The sequence below is a fragment of the Astatotilapia calliptera genome, chromosome 18, assembly GCF_964374335.1.
Source record: "Astatotilapia calliptera chromosome 18, fAstCal68.1, whole genome shotgun sequence".
Lineage (NCBI taxonomy): Eukaryota > Metazoa > Chordata > Actinopteri > Cichliformes > Cichlidae > Astatotilapia > Astatotilapia calliptera.
The window spans coordinates 25,807,223-25,829,043 of record NC_137439.1 but is presented as its reverse complement, the minus strand read 5'-3'; the positions used below and the strand labels follow the sequence as shown (position 1 = coordinate 25,829,043).

At 43.4% G+C, this 21,821-nt stretch overlaps 1 protein-coding gene across 2 annotated transcripts; it reads left to right on the top strand.

Annotated features, from left to right (window-relative positions):
* Positions 1–667: 667 nt before the first annotated feature.
* Positions 668–21,271, top strand: LOC113010579 (TSC22 domain family protein 2-like). Of its 2 annotated transcripts, XM_026149705.2 has the most exons (4): positions 674–3,203; positions 13,012–13,086; positions 20,025–20,076; positions 20,230–21,271. In XM_026149705.2, exons 1-4 carry the CDS (start codon positions 1,348–1,350, stop codon positions 20,587–20,589), a joined length of 2,343 nt encoding a protein of 780 aa, XP_026005490.2. In that variant the 5' UTR covers positions 674–1,347; the 3' UTR covers positions 20,590–21,271. The 2 variants fall into 2 exon arrangements, with proteins under 2 accessions (XP_026005491.2, XP_026005490.2); XM_026149706.2 differs by lacking the exon at positions 13,012–13,086 and having other exon boundaries at positions 668–3,203.
* The last annotated feature ends 550 nt before the right edge of the window (positions 21,272–21,821 follow it).

Here is a 21,821-nt window from a genome sequence, read left to right as displayed (position 1 = left end):
TATTTTGTCGTATTGCTCCATAACACATTTAAACAGAATACTGGGTGGATTTAGTTTGTTATTGCAGCTGATCATCAAATAAGGCATTTTATACCTCATGCTACCTGATATAATAGCCCAGTAACAGCTAATTAAGGCAAGGTGTAACTAAAAAAAAAGAAAGAAATAAACTTTACAGCGATAAGAAAAGAGTATTTTGCTCTGAGGGGCAGGCGGTAGCAAACAAGCAAGAGTGTTTGGGAGTGTTTTATCAAGACATCCATCTATTGTGATTTATATAAATCTGACTAATCGCATAATCAGCTAGACTGATAATGAGGAAATTATGAGCTAATTACGTTTCACAGTTTTCCAAAGTCCAAAGTAATCGGTCAAATAGATCCGTTGTCTGAATAGTGACAAATAGAATATAAAAGGTTAAATAGTCATTAGAGTAGCACTACCCCGACAACAATTTCAGGGTAGTGCTACTCTAATGAGTAGTCTAAAAACAAATGTCTGAAACATTTCTTTTTACTCTTTCTGTGCGTGCAGTTGTGAACGTATTTGTTTTTGTTTTTTTCCGAAGGCCCGTGAAGGCATCATTAGGATGGATTCTCAAAAGCCTGGTACGTAAACGTCTTTTGCGCTCACTACCTACCCACGATGCAGCGCGGTCGCACACAACATAGCCATCTTGTCAGGAGTGACTGAGTGAGGGAGGCAACTGTAGACGCTGTTTAGAATATCATTTGGGGTTTTTTTTATTAACGCGTCATATTTAAGAGCCCCTTTCTCCCTCAACCGTAGTCAGCGACGGAGTGAGTGTCGACAACGAATGACTTTGAGCTGGTGAAGCGAGAGGCTACGCAGCGCCGCTTTCAGAAGGATGTCTCACATACTTGTTCCGACGTAGGGGGAGTGTGCAGCAGCCAGTTGGCTTGAATTGTTAGCTAGCTCAGTGAGTGGAGGGCTACGGGCCCTCCTCAGCTTAAAGTAGCCCCTACAGCTGGGCAGCCCACTCTGCGACAACGGCCGCTCGACAACTGGACAACCGGGACATTAGCGGGCCGAAAGCCGCGGATCGGTCACCGCACGGGCTGTTGGTAATCGTGTCTGAAGCCCTGCTGCTGGACAAGACGACACGAAGTGTGGCATTGCGTTATGAGCTCTTGAAACGCAACAGGAGTCCGAGAGAGGAAGAGGATGGCGCAGATACATCTTGATTACAGTTAGGTAGGCTAAAAAGAAAACTAGCTCCAGGTCTGCTGCTTATTATGCTCTAAGCTTTTAAAAGCTGCAGCCAGCTCGCCCCTTTTTGACTGAGGATAAACATAGCCATACGGGACTTGGATTCAGGCTGTCAATATGTCGAAAATGCCGGCCAAGAAAAAGAGCTGCTTTCAGATCACAAGTGTGACTCAGGCCCAGGTGGCGGCTGTAGGTGCCGCCGACGACACGGAGAGTCTGGACGATCCAGACGAGTCACGGACTGAGGACGTGTCGTCGGAAATCTACGACATGCCACGGGCTGATTATGAGCCTGCGTGTGACATAAGTTCATCCGAAGAAGCTCTGAATAATGTTGTGGAGCCAGAGGCGGTCGGAGTGATGCCACCATCAAGCGTACCTCATGCCAGTCAGCTGTCAGCGCTGTCAAGCAACCCCTCTGGGGATTTCAGAAAAGTGGGAGTGTCTGGTTCGAGTCAAGGTGGTCAGCAAGCACCGGGGATTGGCGCTGGGGCTGGTTTACCCCTTATCACTCAGGCTGGGCCAGTGCAGCAGCAGCAGCCTGCTTCTGCAGCCAGCGCTGGGCCAGCGAGTGCGTCAGTGAACACATCCCAACCTGCTGCAGTGCCCAGTTCAGCTCCACCTCCTGCCACCTCCACGGTGAGTTGCTCCTCGCGGTTCAGGGTCATTAAACTTGATCATGGTACTGGAGAACCGTTTCGGCGAGGCAGGTGGACGTGCACGGAGTTTTATGAGAAGGACTCTGAGAGCTCTGTTGTTGGTCGGACTGTGGATAGCATGAGACATGCCAACACAGCACTGGACCCTGCTGCAGACAGAGACAGTGGGCTCGGGCTTACAGGAGGATCTGCCGCAACCTCAACAACGCCCTCGAGTCATGGCTTGGGCTCCATGGCGGACTCTTCTCTCTCTTCTAGTCGTGTGCACTCGGTGGAGGCGCAGCCACCGCAGCAGCAAATCCACCATCAAAACTACAGCGCCCGCCAACAAGGTGTGAGTGGGTCGGTCACGCACAGTTCTTTCTCCAGGCCTACGGCTGTTCCGGCTCAGCCAGCAGTGGCAGGTCTGCAGCCTCTTGTTCCACAGAACCTGCTGCCTGTCGAGCAAAACGGCCCACCTCAATCCGGTGTCCTCATACAGAAGTCTCCCATCATGCCTCTCTCTGTCCAACCAAGTCCTTACCCTCCTCAGCAGCAGCAGCAGCAACAACAGCTTCCTGTGGGCCAGCACCTGGCCGGCCAATCACCTGGACTGATGCAGAACCAGGCAGAGTACTATCAGCAGCACCACTCTGCACCCCTGCCACCAGGGCTTGCCTCAGGCCAGCCCCACCCAGTGTCCAGCCAGGGACAAGGACCCACTTCGGTGATGCCTACAGCCTCTGGAGGGGCATCTGCGCCAAGTCAGGCTGTAGATGTTCTTGGAGCAGCAGTAGGAGGAGTACTTCTACCTGCTGGACAGCCAGCTCCAACTGTCTTGCAGCAGCAGACTGTAGGGATGGGAGCTGCTGGAGGCCCCGTATTGGTTGGTGGATCTGCTCTGAAGCAGCAGACTGTGAATCTTTATGCCACCGCTGGACAGCCTCAACCCCACGGCCACCCTCCATCCTCTGGTGTACAAAACGTGCCTGCCATTGCAGTGAGTTCCAGTGTGCCCCCCACTGTGCCCACTGTTGTGCCCAGTGCCTCCAGTGCAGCAAAGCCAAATGTGACAACCCCGAGTTTGCCTCCAGGTCAGATAGCCCACAGCAACACTGCAGGGGCTTTGGGGCCACAGGGCCTCCCAGTGACTGCATTTGGTCAGGTGGAAGCTGGTGGTGGGAGGAAGTCAGATGGAATCATCAACATACAGTCTCCAGTTGTCTCTGTGAAGGAACCAGCTAAGCCCTTCATGCCTGAGAGCCTGCAGCTCACCACTCCGACTGTCAACAGCATATTTGCAATCCACATACCTGTCGACGGGGAGGAGGACAGGTAATATATTTCCAAGTCTTTATATTAATATCCCTATCCCTGTTAAGCTTCACATCATCACTGCTGATCCTCTCTAAAACTACCCGTAATGAACACCGCTCAAAAAATCACAATGACCATGCAAGGACTAAACATGCTTAATTTAGTCCACAGCAGGGGAGAAGTTTGTCACACGTTTAGCCATTTGCAGAAAGATGAAAAGCCGTAACAAACAGCAGCACTGTGTGCTTGTTAATACGGACAGGGTTTTCCCCGTAGTTTCAGGGAGGTATTGAGGAAGGGGAGTATGACGAGGAAGAGAGTAGTGGCACACAGGAAGGAAATATGTTTGCTGTTTTAATATTGGGGCCTAAAGCAGTCAGTGGAGTGTAGCACACTTCCCCAGCACAAGAAACAACTTGTTAAATACACATGGCTCCTGTATCACAGTGACTCTGTGACTCCTTGTGTGTAAGGGTGTGTGTGTACGTGTGAGTCTCCAGCTTTTACTCCAGCTATCACCCTCTAGGACAGTGTGTGAGGTGATGGCCTTGGCTGCAAACCTCACAGATGTTTTGCTGGTTGCTACTATGTGTAAGGTTAGTTCAGTGTTCAGTTAGCCAGGCTAACTGAGGCTGCACTGCACATGTACAGCAGATTTTATTAAGTCAGGTCCTGTTTTAGAAAATCCGTTCTGATACAAACATAATGAAGAGTATTTTATTTTTTAAATGTATTTTGGGGGGGCATTGCTACAGTTAGCCCCACCAGGTACTGCTCACTAAAAATGTTTAGAGAAGTTTTGGGCATTTACATTGTTAAATTTGTGATGTGGTGTCACATAAGGAGTCTCTTTGTAAGCAAATGTCATCTACAAAAGATATCACAATTCCGCATGATTTGATTTGTGAACTAAAAAATAGGAGTATGTGAAGTTTGCATCTCTTCCAGAAATGATCTTTCTCTCAGTAGTAGATGGCACACATGAGCGGAAATGATTTAAAGCCTGAAATCTCTCAGTGGTTTCCATTTACAGTCTTAGAGATGTACCAGAATGTAGACCAGACAGGATACGCAGCCTGCAGAGCACTGGCACTACTTTCTTTCTTCCTCTCGAGCTGTATGTTGAAGTGTCAGTTTGTAATGTGCACTTCAAGGAAGTTTAAAGTGCTTCGATGACTTCTGTCATTTCTGTGACTGGCTTTTATTTTGTTTTATTTTTTAAAAATCCTTTATTTGTTTACATTTTGGCACTTATAAATCATTTTTGAATTATTTATGGATGTTATTTCTAAATGGACATCGGAGATTATCTTACTAGATACTGATGAGTCTGTGTCACACAATAACATAAATACATTTGCACAGATATCACTCATGACATCGAGAACAATTTATTTTCTTGATGCAAATGATTGCAATTGGACTCAAAAAGCCTTCCAAACACTTTAGCTGCCACTATGAGAAATACATGTCAGCTTTTGACTCATATAAGCATGTCCAACCAGCAAGCCAAATCATACAACTTAAGCTTTGTTTTATCAGTTTCACGCAGTATCTCTGCAGTATGTGTCCATCCTGAAAGTCTTTCGCACCATGAGAGGGAGATGAGCTTCGCAGGTTTATATTCAGCTCTTCACTTGATCTGTTTAAGTTGTAATGACCACAAGCCAGTTATTTTGAGTGCACTTTTTTAATATCAGGTGACATTTCAAAGGTTATTAATGTCTGTGATAATGTCACTCTCTTCGGGCGCTAGATTTTTGGAGCACCTATAGTTTGCTTGTGAGAAGACCGAGCTCCCGGGGTGATAAGAGCAGGGGTCTCTTACGACAGCCAAGCACTATCAGACACTGAGCAGTAGTTTTTCCACTGTGCCCCTGTTTTGCCGATAAGAGACCTCACAAAGGGGCGTGTCAACCAACTGTGCGTTGTCACGCAATGGCCCCTTTCTTTTGCAATGCAAGTTTAGGCTAAATTACCCTGTTCTGTTTAGAGCCTTTGGACAGGAGCAAACATACATGTTTCATAGTAAGGGTTCACACTCATCTGTAAGTCATTCAAAACACCGGCTAGCGTACTGCTCTCTGTTGGTGTGGTCAGCATGCTGTCTGCCCCTCTGACTGACAGAAGAGGCATCACAGTTGCTCACGTACAGATGAAGTGTTGAATGACATTCCTTTACTGCAGCAACTGAGTTAAGCACAGAAGAGGAGGAAGAAGTTGCGTACTGAAACCTGCTGTGCCTCTCTTTAGTAGGCATTTTAGCTATGCCTGGCACACGTAGCTTTAAAAAAAAAACAAACAAACATGTTTCCATTCTTAATTTCTACATTTCTACTGCACTGTTTGTTTCTCTCCATACTCATGTGTCAAACAACAAGAAAATTCATGCTCATTAAACTTTCTCTTTTTTTCTGTAGACACAAATTAGGCTTTTTATTGCCAAATAAACAGACTGTAGCATAAGTGTGAAAAAAGTGAGACCTTTCCCGACTCTCTTGGTTGACTCACCCCGTGGAGTGCCTGCTGTATGAGGTATTTTGGACAGATTTTTGCACAAAACTCACTCCCTAGTGCCTATCCTCAGTGCTTTCTCTTCCTCTCCCAGCAGTAACAGTGAGCAGCGCTAGCTAATGGTAGCTCAGAAATGATAAGGCCACTATGGAATAAGTCATTCATTTCAACAAAAGGCAGGGTGTAACTGTCCAGTTACAGTGCCAATTCACATCAATCGCTTCTGCAATGCACTTTATTTAGTAAGATCCTACAATATTACAAAAACCCAACAATCAGACGACCCCCTGTTAGCACTTGCCGAAAGTGGGAAGTAGGGCTGTGCGATATGAACAAAATCTCATATCCCGATATAAGAATTCTATCGTCCTGATAACGATATAAATCACAAAAATGTAACATTTTCTGTAAATTCTGTGAATCTCGGGCAGCTCGACTTGCGGGAAGTGTTTCCAGCTGCGCGTCATGTAGCTGGAGTCGAGTGTTTTAACCGATGCATGAAACTCGACATTTTTAGACATAAGTTGTAACGGCCGACGTTTTCTTTGTGAGTATTTATTACACAGCGTGCTGCGGGGAAAAGCCTGTTCTGACGTTTGAGTCTAAGGTTTGTTTTTTAGCACCTGACGGCTCTTTTTTTTTTACTTCTCATCTGTAAATAATCTGCTCTTTCACGTGATTCAGTTTATTTTGAAAAGTCTCAACAGGATCTTGTGCTTTATTGTGAAAGGTTTATGTGGAACATAAACAAGCGGACACACGATGGCGTTACCGTCGTTGTTGCTAACCACAACGCATAAAAACAGGCGCTTGTCCTTCAATAGTGTGGTTATATTAAATATAAGAGAAAGAGAGAACTTTAAGAAATTAATATAGCCACTGCAGTGAGCATCAAAACGATGAAAAAATATTGCCGTAAACAGTTTATTTTGCGACACCACGAAACAAACGATAGTGTAAAATGAAACGATAGACGTTTTTATATCGTCATTTGATATATATCGTTATATCGAACAGCCCTAGTGGGAAGGAAAATTTCCCTTTGAAACAGGAAGAAATCTCTGGCGAAACCAGGCTCGAGCAGGGGAAGCCATCCAGCCCAACCAGTTGAGGGTTAGGGGAAAGAAGAGCAAAACAAGACTAAGACATTCACAAGGTGGTTTTCAGTATAGTAACGTATACTTCTTTGTGACTAATGTCACACTGGGGATTGACAGCAACTATTCACCAACTGGTCATGGAGTACACACGTTCGTTTAGGTACAGGTGGTTACCAGGGGGCACTGATTGACCTCTAGGTCAGCATGACTGGGGCTTAGCAGTCAGTTTCACTGTGACTATAATCGGGGACTACACGTCTTTCCTGACCTGTAGTTACCACTGATTGTTGATCGGTTTGATTGGGGCCTTAGCCATCTTAATATATCCATTTGTACTAGATATGTGTAACATGTATACAAAAGTTCAGGGTCTTTTGTATGTATGATTTTTATGCATGCAGTTCATTAAAGGTTTTATTAGTAATGGCAGCTTTCTTTCTTATGCTGAGTGTTAATATCAAGTGTCTTAACACCTCCCAATAAAACATGCATTACATAGTATTTATTGCATCTTTTAAAGGGTTATAGACTTCATAGTGCAGAAACTGGAAAGACTCTTACATTTGTCCATAGCTTCCTTCCCCCATTTAGTTTTGCTCACAAGTAATTAAAATAAAACAATGGCTATATATACTCGAGACTGAAGGTGCTGTTCTCATTTTTAGAATATGGTTTTCTCAGCTTAATGTTTCCCAGATGGCTTCAACAACCGAAGGCATAAAACAACATTTCTGGATTGCCATAATGTCTTTGCCGTACTCACAGAGGGGGGGATGGCTGCTATTTTGCAAACTCATCATAAATGTATTGCAACTGAAGTCTGTATGTAATTGAGCCTCATGCTGGGGGGGCATGGTTTATTGTCCTCACATAACGGGAGCTTATGTAAGATCAGACTCCTTAGGAGGTAGGAGAGAGGAGGGGAGTCCAGGTTTGCGATATAGTTACTGCCACAGTGAATTGAGAGACTGTGCTCGTGTGGGTGGATAAGAGGTGTGTCTTTAAGGGGATGGCTGGACTCCATGAGCGCTTGCGTATGTGTGCACAAGTATCCATGCTGGGGGTGGACGTGGATAAGAACTGCTTATTCATTTTTAGTCATAGTGGAAGTGGTAGCTCTGTGTGTGAGAGTGAGTGTGACACAGAGACAGCATGTACCACAGGGTCTTTCCCTCCCATCGCTGACCTCTCCTCTAACTGCTGTATCCTGTTTTCAGTCACAGTCGCTCACACTGCTCTCCACCTTCTATTCATTTAATATTCCTTAGCTGACTCCCTGCTTCCGCACTGGGGCTCCCTGGTCATATCATATGACATTTGGTGGGTACATTTTATCCACAGTGCTTCACTGAGGTACAAGTCAACACTTAAAAAAAAAAAAAAAGTGGCTTTGATTGGAATGAAAGTTTTTAATCTGCCTTTCGGCTGTAATACCCTTTGAGCTGCACAGCAGCGAGCAGTAGATCTTTATTTGCATTTAACAGCAATGTAATACTCTCTTTTTCTGGCTGTAAATATTGAAATGGAGCCTCAACTTTAGGTGTGTGTTTCTGTGTGCACTAGTCAAGTTGTTCTTCCTCTATGACCCCAGCCTAATCTCAGCCTTTGAGTTATTTTTATAAAAGAAGGGTGTATTGTTCTAGTTTGACCGGCACTATTAGTCAGTTTGTCTGTAGGCTTTGCTGCAGTCATCCACCCCTCCACCCCAGGTGTAGAGGCTCAGAATCCATGTTGACAGGTTGTGTTTTTGTTTCTTTTTTTCTTTGAGACCAGTGGGATTATCTGAAATAATGCAACGGTCTTCTTATGTCAGTCTCACCACCGGTGTAGAAAGAAGGCTAGCATGTGACTCGGGCGTGCAAAATGTCAGTTTTATGTGTGCAGCCATTAGAGAAGCAGGCATGTACGGATTAAAAAGAACTGATAAGATTGGAGGGGTTGTGTATTTTGGACTCAGTTTTTAATTTGCATCCCACCTGAAGCTCTTCATTTTTCTCACAAGCAGAACAGCTTCACCAAGTTGGTCCGGTGTTTAACTGGGGATGTGCTGTACTGTGTTATAGATAAGCTTAGCTCACAGTGTTCTTTTTATCTTGCTTGTGGAAAGCAAAACATTAACAAGTGACACAATAATTGAAAAAGTCTTTAAGCAGTTTTGTTCTTTGGTCAATTAAATACCAGCTTCTTTTAGCCCAAGTCTTTTAATCTACACATACTGCTGCTGTCAGTTATTTTCCACTACATGCAATTTAGTTTTCATGTTTTCCTGTGCCTGCATGGGCTTCCTCTGGGTGCTCTGTCTCTCGGCTGTGGAAGGAAACCATACTTGTTGGGTTAATTGGTGATTCTAAAGTGTGTGTAAGCTTGTCTCTCTCTATGATTGGCAACCTGTCCAGGCTGTACCCCGCCTCTCAAACCCAAGCTGAATAAGTGGTTCAGAAACTGGATACAATCCACTTTAAGATCTACGCATGTGGGATATGTTTAGATACTCCTAAGGCTCCATCTAATACCAGGAACTAGACTCTGGAACTAAAAGTTGTTTTATTTTTTAATGTGCTATTTCCTCGCATCTCTAAAAGTAGCTTGATAAAAGCAGATTTAAAAGTGTTCGGTTACTCTTGGGGAGTGCCCTAAAAGGAGCGACAAGATCAAAAAAATGCAACTACCTAGTTTTGCTATGCTAAACATGAGGTTATAAATTAGTTTGAACGCTAAAATCCAGGTTTCCAGTCTCCTCTGGTAGCTCTGCTGTAATCGTGCAGTTGCTCTGGGTCCTTCTTGCTCTCCATCTCCCTTGACTACAACCTAAAACCTGCTGAAAGAAATCTCACGAGGCCACTGAAATCTAAATAGTTTTGACCTACTTGTGCTGTGTGGCAGATATATGGATTTTGCTGAAAACCTGATTCCTCATGTGCACCAACAATGAGAGCTTTCAACAGCCCCTTATAGCCTCTCCCTCTTCTTTGTGCACAACTTGCCTCCAGATTACTCTACCTGTCCAGTTAGTACCAACACTACCAGTTTGTTAGTGATCCCTCAGCCCCCTTTTTATAAACTCAAACACTCTCTATTCATCCAATGGCCATGTTTTTGATGGAGGGTAGAAAGGGGATGATTTGCACTGCAAACAGAAGAGCAAACTTCCCCACCTTTGTAAAACTCTGTAGCTCATTTGGCCCCGGTTTGAAGTTTTGGTGCTTCTGCTGTGAGGGGGACCTTGAGTGAACCATGCCACCTCTGCAACACCTTGACTGGAGAGGAAAATATCTAGGTTGACACCTTTTTGTAGTCTTCGTGTTTCCCTCTCACACTTTTGCTCTTTGATATTTTCTCCTCCTGCACTTCTGCATGCTCTCGCTCTCCAACTCAAGCTTCCTACCCCGCTCCCCCTTTGCTTCATCACTTAAGGCTGTTGTGGGTTTTTCACATGCTCAGCTACTTAGCAAGGTTATTAAGAGGTTCAACACCGTGACCTAAACCTGCAAACCACTGGTTTGCAGAAACAAGGGGGGGGGGGAGAGATAAAAATAAATAAATAAATAAAGAATGCACGTGTCATGCCCCAGCTTAATGTGTGACATCAACCAGCAAAAATGCATCCAGGAGTTATTTTCAGATTATTTTCTGCTGCCTGGTCATACATTAGCTTTAGGGTCGTCTCGAGCAAAGCCTGAGCATGTGCAACCTTCTTTTTTTCAATCAGGTAACCTTGTGGGATCTCAGAGAGTGGTTAAAAAAGAGGGGGGGTATTTTCATTGTGTGTGCACATCTGTTGGGTTATGTGTTCCCTCCTTTTGTATGACACACACATATACACACACACACTCTGGATTTTGGGGTTTATGGAGGAGGCCGCATGTTCTCAGCTGCTGAACACGGTGACTGTCTGGTTTACAAAGAGCAGCTTTCATAAAGGGATATTGACATGTTGCCTTTTAGACTGACAAAGACAGCCTTTGAGAGTCGAGAGTTTGCTACTTGAAGACAGAGAATGATGACTCTTCTGGTTCTTACCTCATTCATCAAGAGGCTACCCAACTCCAAGTCATCTGACCTTGTTGATTTCAGTCGATATAGGACTTGTGCAGAGCTTTAGCCTTGAAAAACTGAGGTTTTCCTGTGGAGGCGTGCCTGGCACACGTGTGTGGGTGTGTGTGTACAGAGATTTGCAGGCCACAAAGTAATATTAAGCAGAGCCAGAGCTAGTGAGAGTGTTAAGTCATGAGGTAATGTGACAAAGGCAGTTTGTGCCAGAAATTTCTAGGAAAAGAGCCTTGGCTGCTATAATATCCACACGCATGCTGTAAATCTACACTTTACTGTGCGTGTGTGTGCACGTGCAGTCAGTGCGCATCTGTGTTCGTGTGAATGTGAGAAAGAAGCAGTCTTAAAATGCACAGACTGAGAGTGAATGAAGTATATCTGTGTGTCTGTGTGTTGGGATTGGGGGGGGGGGTACGGGGATTTCCTTTGCCTTCCCCTCATGCATGTGTTGTTAGAACACAGTGTACTTGTAGCTAGTTACCAGGAATATGGGGGGTAGAGTGAAATTGAATAATGTGATTGTATTTGACTCAAATTAACCAGGAATTGATCAGGAAAAAGATCCAGCTTCATCCTCATCAATACCAATATTTGATCATGTAAAAAAAAAATCAATATTCTGTCATATCAGCCGATTATTTATTTATTTATTTATTTATTTATTTATTTAAAGACACAAACTGTTAACAGGTTCTTCTAAAAATTGCCCACCTCTGCTCAGTTACAGTCGTTTTTGTGGCATTTCAAACACGTCTTGACATGAGGAAATTTGTAGAGTGCCCCCTGGTGGGCTGTCTGTGCAGTATCCATACGCCTGGCATGATTGAAGGGTGTTTCTCGCATCTCTTTTTTTGCTTTTTAAATGTTCATTTATTGGCCAATGTAAATGCAGATACAGATAACATCAGCCCAGCAATAAAGCAGTTGTGCTCGTGTATTTGTGTGTCTATAAAATTTGTTGTCGTTTTTTTGTTTTTTTCTAAGGTTCTTAAAAACATTTTTTTTAAAGGTCTTCCCACCAGCAGAATTTGAAAACTGCTTTCTAGTGTCATTAGGCATAAATACCACTCTGTTCACTGGGAATCCCTGCCATTCTTGGAAGATGCTCACCATTCCCGTCACATCTACTCTCCTACGGCTGCATTGCTAAAGATAAATTGGCCAAACGTTTGGTGTCTGTCAATATCCTCCATTTGGAAAGATACTGGCCTGTTAGCAACTGCAAGGACATTTATCAGTGTCAGTTGCAGATTGTGTCACGTTAATTTTACACTGGATATATGTTCAAAGATAATGTGAGAAGAAGCTAAGCAACTAACAGATATTTATTTAAATTAACATTTTAGCATTTTGCACTTCCCTTATTTCTGATCTGCAGCGTAGCAAGTAGTCATGTGTTTCTTCTGTTTTTGTTTGTCAGTGGTAGTTGGCAGAAAACATTTGAGTGCATTCTGGCAATAGAAACTGCATTGTCAGGTTTTTATTGGCTCAGAATCGTCTCCAGGAGATGATTATGTAAGCAAGGATAGTCTGCTTAATGTCTGTTCTGTTCTGCTTGCCTAAATGAAGCCCCGATTTAAAAAAGGCTATTTAAAAATGCTAATTTTACTAATTAAACCAAAACCTTTGTTATATATCATCAAGGAAAAGCATATATATTTTTGAACTAGAAGTAGTTGCGCAAGTCATTTGAGTTTAAAATATATGAAATATTCTTACCATCCCTCGTCTGCACATGCACAATTCTGCAGTGACGTTCAAATATCCAAGACAAATGATATTTACGTGTGTGTGTGTGTGTGTGTGTGTGTGTGTGTGTGAGTGTGTGTGAGTGTGAGTACAAGTTGAGGGTGAAATCAGGGAGTACAACTGAGTGATCAGCATGTTGACGGTTAAAAGCTGGAGGGAGGTCCTTAATGTGTTTGAAGCTGTCCCCACCTTTGAACATAACTTCCTGTGTTTAATTGAAGACCTCAGACCTTTGCTTTACTCTCTTTGAATCTTCCCATTAAGACTAAGAGCCTTAACTCTAGTCATGTTTACTGCTAGAGAGTTTTGAAGATGTGTGAGAAAGCATTTGTAGGAGTCAAACTTGAGTCTGTTTTCACTGTCGCAGCTCTTCACTCTGTCTCTTCTCTCTTCCCTGAATGCGGTTGACACAGGAATCCCTCCAAGGCTTTCTACCAGGCCTTCCAGTCTGGCAGCAGATTAAGAGACTCAAAGGCGCACATTGATAGGTACAGTACTGGATTGGTCCGGGCAGGCCTGCAAGAGTGTAACATTGTGTGTGCAGTGTTCAGTAGCAGCGAGCTTTGCTTTTTCCACGTGCATGGATTGAGTTTGGAAACGAAGCCTGGCTGCAAGCGCAGGATTAGCCAGTAGATTTCTCAACCGGCATCTCTTCGCTCTGTTATTTATTTATTTTTCCCACTGCTTCTCACTAGCAAATTAACGCAGTCTCTTTTTAAGATGTCATATATTGTGTGTGTGTGTGTCACTTAAACGTTGAAATTTTTCAGTCGGCCACTATTAATCCAACAGCTGACTGTGTTTCGTAGTGCAAACTCTAGGATAGTCTGGTAGTGTACACAGTTGTTGATCACAGGAATGGAGATGTCCACACTGTAGCCTTCTTCTGTAATGCTAAAGAGCAATATTGTGCTCTCAAACATCAAATACATCTAACAGCGCTTGACACTTCTAAATGTCATTCTGGTTTAAGTATTGTGAAGTGACAACAAAGAACATGAAACAACTCGATCAGAGCAGTTCTGCAGACTGATAGGACTTTTAAGTTGATGTTCATGGTTTAAACATGCATACAGTTCCGTGTAAAGCAGTAAACTGGTCTGGTGGCTCAGAGATGACTCGAAGTTCAGCGAAGTTTATTTTATTTTATTTTTTTTTTAATTCTTAGAAAGTGCCTCAAACTATGAAAACAATCCATTGAAAATACTTTAAACTTGTTGTTTCAGCTTTAAAGTGGCTAAAAGAGGCGTGAAGAGTGTGTGCATGCTCTCTGCAACACTGGAGTTAAATATGAACCTGAGTAAAGCCAGGTTTCTAGTGCGCTCTTTCTGCACTCTTTCCTGCCAAATGGTTTTTATTCACGGTTACATTTTAAATTCATCATGAAATGATTCATTTCCTACATGACAGCGAGGTAAGTAGATGGCGTAGCGAGACAATCGGAGGGGCGAACATTTTTCTGATGCCATTTACAAAAATGAAAAGAGAAGCACATGAAACCATATCTCAGTGACAGGAAATGAAACTGTTTTAGAGAAATATACAGCTGACACACAACCAGCCGCTGAGGAACTACTCGCTCACACACATGTACGCACACACACACTTTCATGCGCGTGCATATACAGTAATGTCAGCCCTTTTGGCGCCTTAGCTGCTTTGATTTAAATTTGAAAAGATAGATCAGCGTTGTGGTGGTGTTATCTAGAGTGTGATGCTGCGTGGCGTGCACGTGATTTCTACTCTTGGCTGAAGGCAGCAGCAGTGTAAGATGGCACAAATGTTTCGCCCCATGCATTCTTTTTTTTTTTCTTTTTTTTTTTCTCTTTCTTCTTTTGGAGCGCCGTTGTTGTGGGTACATTGTCCCATCAAGGACTGCTTTTGTTTCCTTGGATGCAAAGATAACCAAAGTTTTGTTTGATAGATTTGGGCGATGGCCGTTTAACACGTGATCCGACTCTTTTATACGGTTGGTTTGGGATGATGTGTGAGGCGACCAGATGAAGGCGGAGAAAGTGAAAAATTAATATCCTGAAGGTCTTTTTTTTTTTTTTTCTTCACCCGTGTGTTGGAAATGATGTTCCAGATGACACCCATCCGCTGGAATAAGACCACATGGGCTGCTATATCATAGCATCATTCCTGCATTTCTTTTTGTATAGAAGTGAAACCATCCGTTTCATGTTTGTTTACAGAGAACTGTGCCTCATCTATACTTCCCTAACATATGCAACCCTACCATAACTCTGCTTTGTACTTTAAAGGGCCGTTTACATATGAAGCACTCAGGCCAAAGACAGTCAGCAACATAATTTAGGAGGGTTCAGAGTAAACTTCTTAACTTCTTGGCAAGTGATTGACGTGACTACCAATGACCGCGATTGACATATGAGGGGGTGGTAGAGGGTTACCCAGCCAACCAGAGCCTTTTGTCAGCTACTGACCAGTCGTAAGGGCGATGGTGGAAATGCTTCCTGTGTGGAGGCCTGTTTAACCTGAAAAACCTCCTCAAAGTAGATCTACATCAGTTGTATAGGAAATTCACCCATTTGATCATCTCCATGGGTCACATGTTCCCAACAGAAGAACGCATGTAGGGTCGCCTCTGTCTCCTGCCAGGTTTTTCATTTTGTTTACTTTTTTCTTTAATATATTTTTATATTTCCAGAAGAATCTGTTTTAGAAGAGCTTAAAGGCATGGCACCTATTGACCCCTGTCAGACCTGTGGGTGTATTATACAGATATTAGGGTAAACACACTGATACATTTGACAATATCAGCCTTGTTGAGTTATCAGCAAATAGAACGACATTTACAGATAAAGAGAGCAACAAAAACTTGATGTCTTAAAAAGGAAAACGTCTCGTCAGCTGTCAATTTATTTATTTATTTTTTAAATATCAGACCTGGTTCAGAATATTTACAGTTCCTGGTATCATTATCCATTCATGACCCAATATGTGTTCATTTATTTTTGCATGCTGCCAAAATCGATCAACACATTTAAAAATGTCGTTAACCACCAAGTCAAATAAAGCCCGTCAGCTTTCTTGGGTAATAAATATATACTGCTGCTTCATAATTACACCAAAGCCACGCTCGAGTTTTGAGGCTTGCTGTTTGGTTATAATTATAGCACTTCCTCATTTTGTTCTCTGTGGCGGACTGCCTTCCTACAGACACAGCTGTCTAATGTAACTGTGGAAGTTCACAGGTCTGTGATAAAAATGAAAGTAAATATTTGTGTGGTTGCAGTACCAAGCTGCTTAGAAAGAGAACACAGATTTCCCCCTTTAAATTGGGGCAATATTGTCCCGTGCACCTGTTGTCCTTGGGCACATGATCAGCCTCGCCTTCACCTCCCAAGCTCTAAACTTGTATCATCATGTCTCTTTTTTTTCTCCTTTTTTTTTTTTTGCTAATGTTGCTGAAGGAAACTTAGTGGTCTTAAATATGGCAGCAGTTCTTTCAGGGAGAAGGAATGACAACTATTTGATGTGCAGATGACTTATGCATGCCCGCCGCTCCACTTGCCCTGGTACTAGTGTAAACCTCTCTAGCGCTAATGGACTTTTTATTGGCATTCCTGTTTTACAGCTAGCACTGTAAGGGAAGCTGCAAACTTCTGCCGGGAGCTTATAAACTTCAGTCCTGTTGGTGTAGAAGGTGAAGTTTATAGGAGCGATCGGTTGTATAATCAGCGGCAGAGTAAGTTCAGACCCTCATCTGAGCCCAGCCTTTAGGCCTCCGGGATTTGACCCCACATACATCAGCGGTCGTACAGTGCTCGCTTTGTAATGCTGTCAAAACGGAGGAGGCGGCTCCGCCGAGCATTTAACGTGATTTGGTTCAAAGTCAGGCGCTCAGACTAGTTCTTGGCTTTCACAGGAGCTCTAGAGACTTAAACAAGATCATGTGTATCAGCAGAGCTCGTACCAGTGCTCCAAAACACTACTGATGGTGCAGTTCCCAAAAACCAAAAATCCCCTCCCTCCCTCCCTCAGTGCCAGTTGTTCTTGGAAGTTTTACTTCGAATACCAGATGGTCTCCTAATATGGTTTTGACTTGTTGTGAGTGTTTTGTTTTTTTTTGTTTAGTTTTTATACATGCCTGCTTCAGTCTGTATGTCCAGTCATAGTCGAGAGGAGCTGCCCAAACCATCATGACTTAATAGAATCATATTTACCCACTTGTTCTGACAGACTCTTAATAAAGGTTGATTGTATTATTGTTTTCCAGTCTCCATAGTTACAGTTTGCTGGCTTGTCACATGTTTCCCCTGACAGTGCACATGGGGTTTTTTAGAGTTTTCCCGGACGTTTTATTCTCTGATTTGATTACAATAGTCTCAACCCAGCTGGAGGAAACCAGCTGGAGGAAACCCCAGGAGAAAATGCTTCATACCCCCCTGCTTTAATTACAATGAGGTCATTTAAAGGCACTACAGAGGAGTATCACATTTAACCTTGGATGACAGTAGAGCTGAAACCAGGCTGGAAGTTAATCTGCAGCAGTTTTGATAGAATTTGCACAATATGGCTCCCTCCATTAACAATTGTTCTGCCATGTGAGTTGTCACATGAGGGTTGGACCCAGGTTTCCACCCTAACTGTAGATTTATCCAGAAAATATGGAAATTTACTGTATCCTGTATAATCCACAAAGCATCTGGCCTTAGCTGTGAACATCTGTCATCGTTTTCCTGTCTCATCCCCGTCACATTTACAGTTTTTTCACATCAGTTTTATCACATCAGTTTTATCAACTTGACTTGCTTTTCTTTTAAGAGATTATATCGGCTCTTCTTATTTTGTCTTTGGCTGGTCCAATTGAAATCCTGCCGTTCGTCTTTCTCAAAAGTATAACTTCATGCGTGGGTATAAGCAAACTTTGGGCTCTAACAGATTCAAACAAGCCTGTATTTATACATGTGCAGCTGCAGAGTGTGATCCTGTTATTAGCAGAGCATGTTTTTGTTTGCTGTACTATCTGAAAACCACTGGTGAAGCAACAAGGGTGTAACCCAGCGAGTCCATTAAGGCTCAGTATTTTATAGACTGAGAGATTCCTCTAGGCACAGGCCTATTGAAAACTCCTGTTAGGGAGGAAAGCTATAGGAGGTCCTGAGTGCGGCACCACGTCTAAATTAAAGACACGTTTGGTACTGGGTGAAGCTGATGTTATTTTCCTTGTTTAAAGTGTTTTGCTTGTATAAGCACTCATGGTGGGGGTCACATAATGTCTGAGGGAACGACATAAAGAGACGTTAATGAGCGAGTGCTGAATTTTATTTCGTGAAGTGATGGGCGTGATCTGCGCCTCTAGCCATGATTGCACCATGTGCATCTTGTTCATAACATCTGCATTTTTTTATTTATTTTTTTCCCCCGTCATTGTGTGACATGCTGGCTTGGAAGTGGTGTTTGACATTATCATATCTGGCAGTGACCAGAGGTAGGAGTGGAGGACAGGGGTGTGAGTGACGGTGTTTCCCAGCAGCAGGAGTATGGGGAACATTCCTTCCACAGTACAGCCTGCTGATAAAGATCATCCGAGTCTTTCTGCCGGCCTCTCACACCCACACTAGTTACATGTAGAGGAACAGAACAACAGTAGGAGTCTACATGTATTTGAAGGCACCTTAGTACCGCGTGGTGGCAATGATTTTTTTCATAGCTTTTTGTTGCAGGTGTAAATCTGCATCTTATTACAGCTGAACTGATCCTTTTGTTTGTTTATGAGATCAGGAATCTTACTAAGACACTAAGTGATAATTAAAAATGAAAACACTGCTATAATAAGATTTTTCACCAAAGTACAGAGTTAGAAGATATACAGCTGGACAGCTAAGCTCATCATGTCCCCCTGGTGGAGAAAGTATGTAATAACATCTTACTGATTTCTTAAAGTGCTAATTTCTACTTTCTGTATTTATATTGTTTGACTCAGCTAGAGCAGGTTTGCATGTTTTAGTTTCACCATTTTCAGCTCCTCTTAAGGATGAGGCCAACTTTGATTGGTTCCCTCCCACAAACAGCCAGACCTGTTTATGCCTCTGACATGGCACAAAGCTCACCTCATTATTAGAAACTTTAAACATCATTAACTGAATATATAAGAAATAGAAATAAATTCCTTATTTGGTTACTTATTCTTATCACTGATCACCGGGATAACTTCAGTGATAGCAATGTCTGTAAATCAATCCACAGTTAAATAATTCAGCGATATTTCGAATGTTCTCAATAAACCAGTATATATGTTTACTCCCATGAGCAAGATGGAAGATATTAAACAAAGTTAATGGAACAAATGTGGATGGGGGAGGTGAATCCCAGAGGAAAACTGGGTTATTGTGCAGCTGTTGCACATATTCTGCAGACACAGCATATGCCTGCTTATAGCTGCCTCTGTAACATTTGGATGTAACAGTGGGGGATAATTGGTTTGATCAGCAAGTATAGCTTGCAGTGGATCAAAATTATATTTTAAAGCACGTTCCACCTCGGCCATTTAACTTGCACTTGTAGCCCTGCCGAGCACAGTCGCTGCACTTATCAGTCACTATGAAGCCATCAGAGCCAGAAATAATTTCAGACATGTGTCCCCACCTCCTTCAGCTCCTCGCACTTCTCCTCCCATCGGCTCGTGTTTCATTATTCTAAATGCGGTCACAGTTGCCCAGCTAAACCGCCTCCGGTAGGCACCGATGACCTTCTGTGCGCTGCTACCGGTGGAGCTCCAGCAGCGCCATGCCGTGCACGTTTTCCTACAAACCACCGGGCTGCCCTGGGGACCCGACCCGGCTCGCGAGCTGCGATCCGCTGCCCTCCTACCGCACACGGCGCACGTAAGAGCGCCGCTCCTCCTCCCCGCGTGGTTGTAGCTGTGTCTTCACGTTGTAATGGATTTACAGGAGTCAGACCAAATAGCGCTTAATCATAGCTACACATTGATGTGAATCTGGGTGCATGAATATTTGTTTCCAGCGGTGGGGTTAGCTGGCAGCTGCCTTTGGAGATTTATCCGCACGGTCCAGTCATCATGGCTGTTAAACAAACGGATGCATCATTCAAACAAACTTGAGCCTGTTGCCGGGGCCCGGTCTCGTGTCATTTCTCCTGTAGGTGGCCAGGCGTAGATGTGAGAGTGGTGACTGGTGCTTTTGTGTGATCTGACCTAGATGCCTGAGGCGCCTTGTTTGACTGGTCGACCACCAATGTGTCATCTGGTTTCGCTTTTTATCTGGGGTTCTGCTTTATTTCAAGTTGGATTAGTATTTTTGTCCATTTCAATAGAAGTCAGTATTTTCCATGTTTCCGATGTGTTTGGGAACACAAAAGCAGGAAGAAGTCAAATATAGAAAGTAATCATGATGCGATTGTTTGTGTAACTGTACTTTATCTGTCTTTTCTTTTTTTGCAGTGCCTCTGGAACCAATGTTGTTGCCATTGATAATAAAATTGAACAGGCTATGGTGAGTATTCATTTTACCACTAATCATATATGCGTCTCTTTTAAATGAAAAGCTTAGGAATGAGTTCAATGTAGAGAGTGTATACATGTAATAAGACAATGGCTCCTACCACTGGTTAGTTCCCACTTCATGTTTCCCTCTGCTCTCCTTCAGGACCTGGTGAAAAGCCATCTGATGTATGCAGTGCGCGAAGAGGTGGAGGTCTTAAAGGAGCAGATCAAGGAGCTGTACGAGAGGAACTCTGTGTTGGAGAGGGAGAACGCCGTGCTGAAATCTCTGGCCAACAGCGAGCAGCTATCTCAGCTGTCCACCCAGTCGACCAGCAGCTCGGGCGCCGCGGCTTCCCAACCAGGACTCAGCCAGCCTCAGCAGCAAGCCCAGCCGCCGCTTCAAGTTCAGCCTCCATCGCAGTCGCACCCCCAGCTTCAGCACCACCCCCAACCCCAGCAGCTCCAGACTCAGCCGCAGCTCGATCCCAGCCAACAACTGCAACCCAACGTCACCTCTGCTTGAAAGCGCATCAAAAACCAACAAAAGAAAAGCAGAACAGCATCTTCTCTACAACTTATTACAATTAGTGTATGTGAACTTCTTAGCCACCAGCTTGACCACAAAGAGTACAGTGCTTCTGTGCGAGTGTGAGTGTGTGTGTGTGTCCGAGTGAGGAAGCAAGACTGTGAATTGGTGTTAGAATGTGTGCGTGTATGCATCTGTACTGTGGGCCTTTCCAGTGTTAATGCAATCATCAAGAGTGCAACAGACGGACTGAGACAAAGTGTTCAGAGTAGAGTCGGGGAAGGTTGAGGGTTTTTTGTTTTGTCTTTTTGGTTCTTTTGTTTTTTCCATTTTGGCTGTATTCCCAGATTGGTTAACAGCTGGGCTTGTAGAGAGGATGTCTTTTCTTGGACCGGGCCCGAGCCAAACCAACCTGTGACCTGACCCGAAACCAGTAGTTGTTGTTGTGGAAAGCGAGGGGTTTGCCGGACAGACGGGGAGTGATTGTCAAAAAGAGAGCGATTATTTTTTTAAATGAGATAATTGAAGGGGAGGGGTATTTTTAGCCTTGCCGTTTCATGTTGTAAAGAAAAAACTGGGAGTGTTTTTTTTTTTTGTTTTTTTGTTTTTTGTTTTTTTGTTTTTGTTTTTTGTTTTTGTTTGTTTTTTTTATTTGTTTTTTTTATTTGTCTCCTCCTCCTACTCCTCCTTCCTCGGAGCGCCACGCCGCTGCCGTTACTAAGTCCAACTCTTGCATCACTCTTTTGAGTTCTACTGTTAAGTGTTTTTATTTATTACAGGGCTGCTATTTTTCATAAATGAACAATTTAAACAACAAAACCTATTTAACAGGAGCCCAACGACTTGTTTCCTCTCTTGCTTTTTTTCCCCAGTGTTTGAACAGATTGGCCACACATCCCAGACAACAGCTTTATATATTTGTGAAATGCCGACAAACAGAGAAAAATTCTGACAAATGTTTAACACTAACCCAGATTTTTAAGGCTGCAACTGCCAGTTCGTAGCTCAGTCCAGATCCAGTTTGAGTGTATATTTTTGTATAGCATGATGGACTTTTACCCACCGATATCAAATCTTAAGGCCTCCGGTGAAAATTTGATAGGCAAAGGTGAATTAGTATTGCCACGTCCCCTCACTCACTCACATTTTAGTTCTCCATTGGTTTTCCTGAAACGGGGTAGGTGGGTGGGGGCACGGGCACGGTGGCAGTAGTAAAAACATGTACTTTG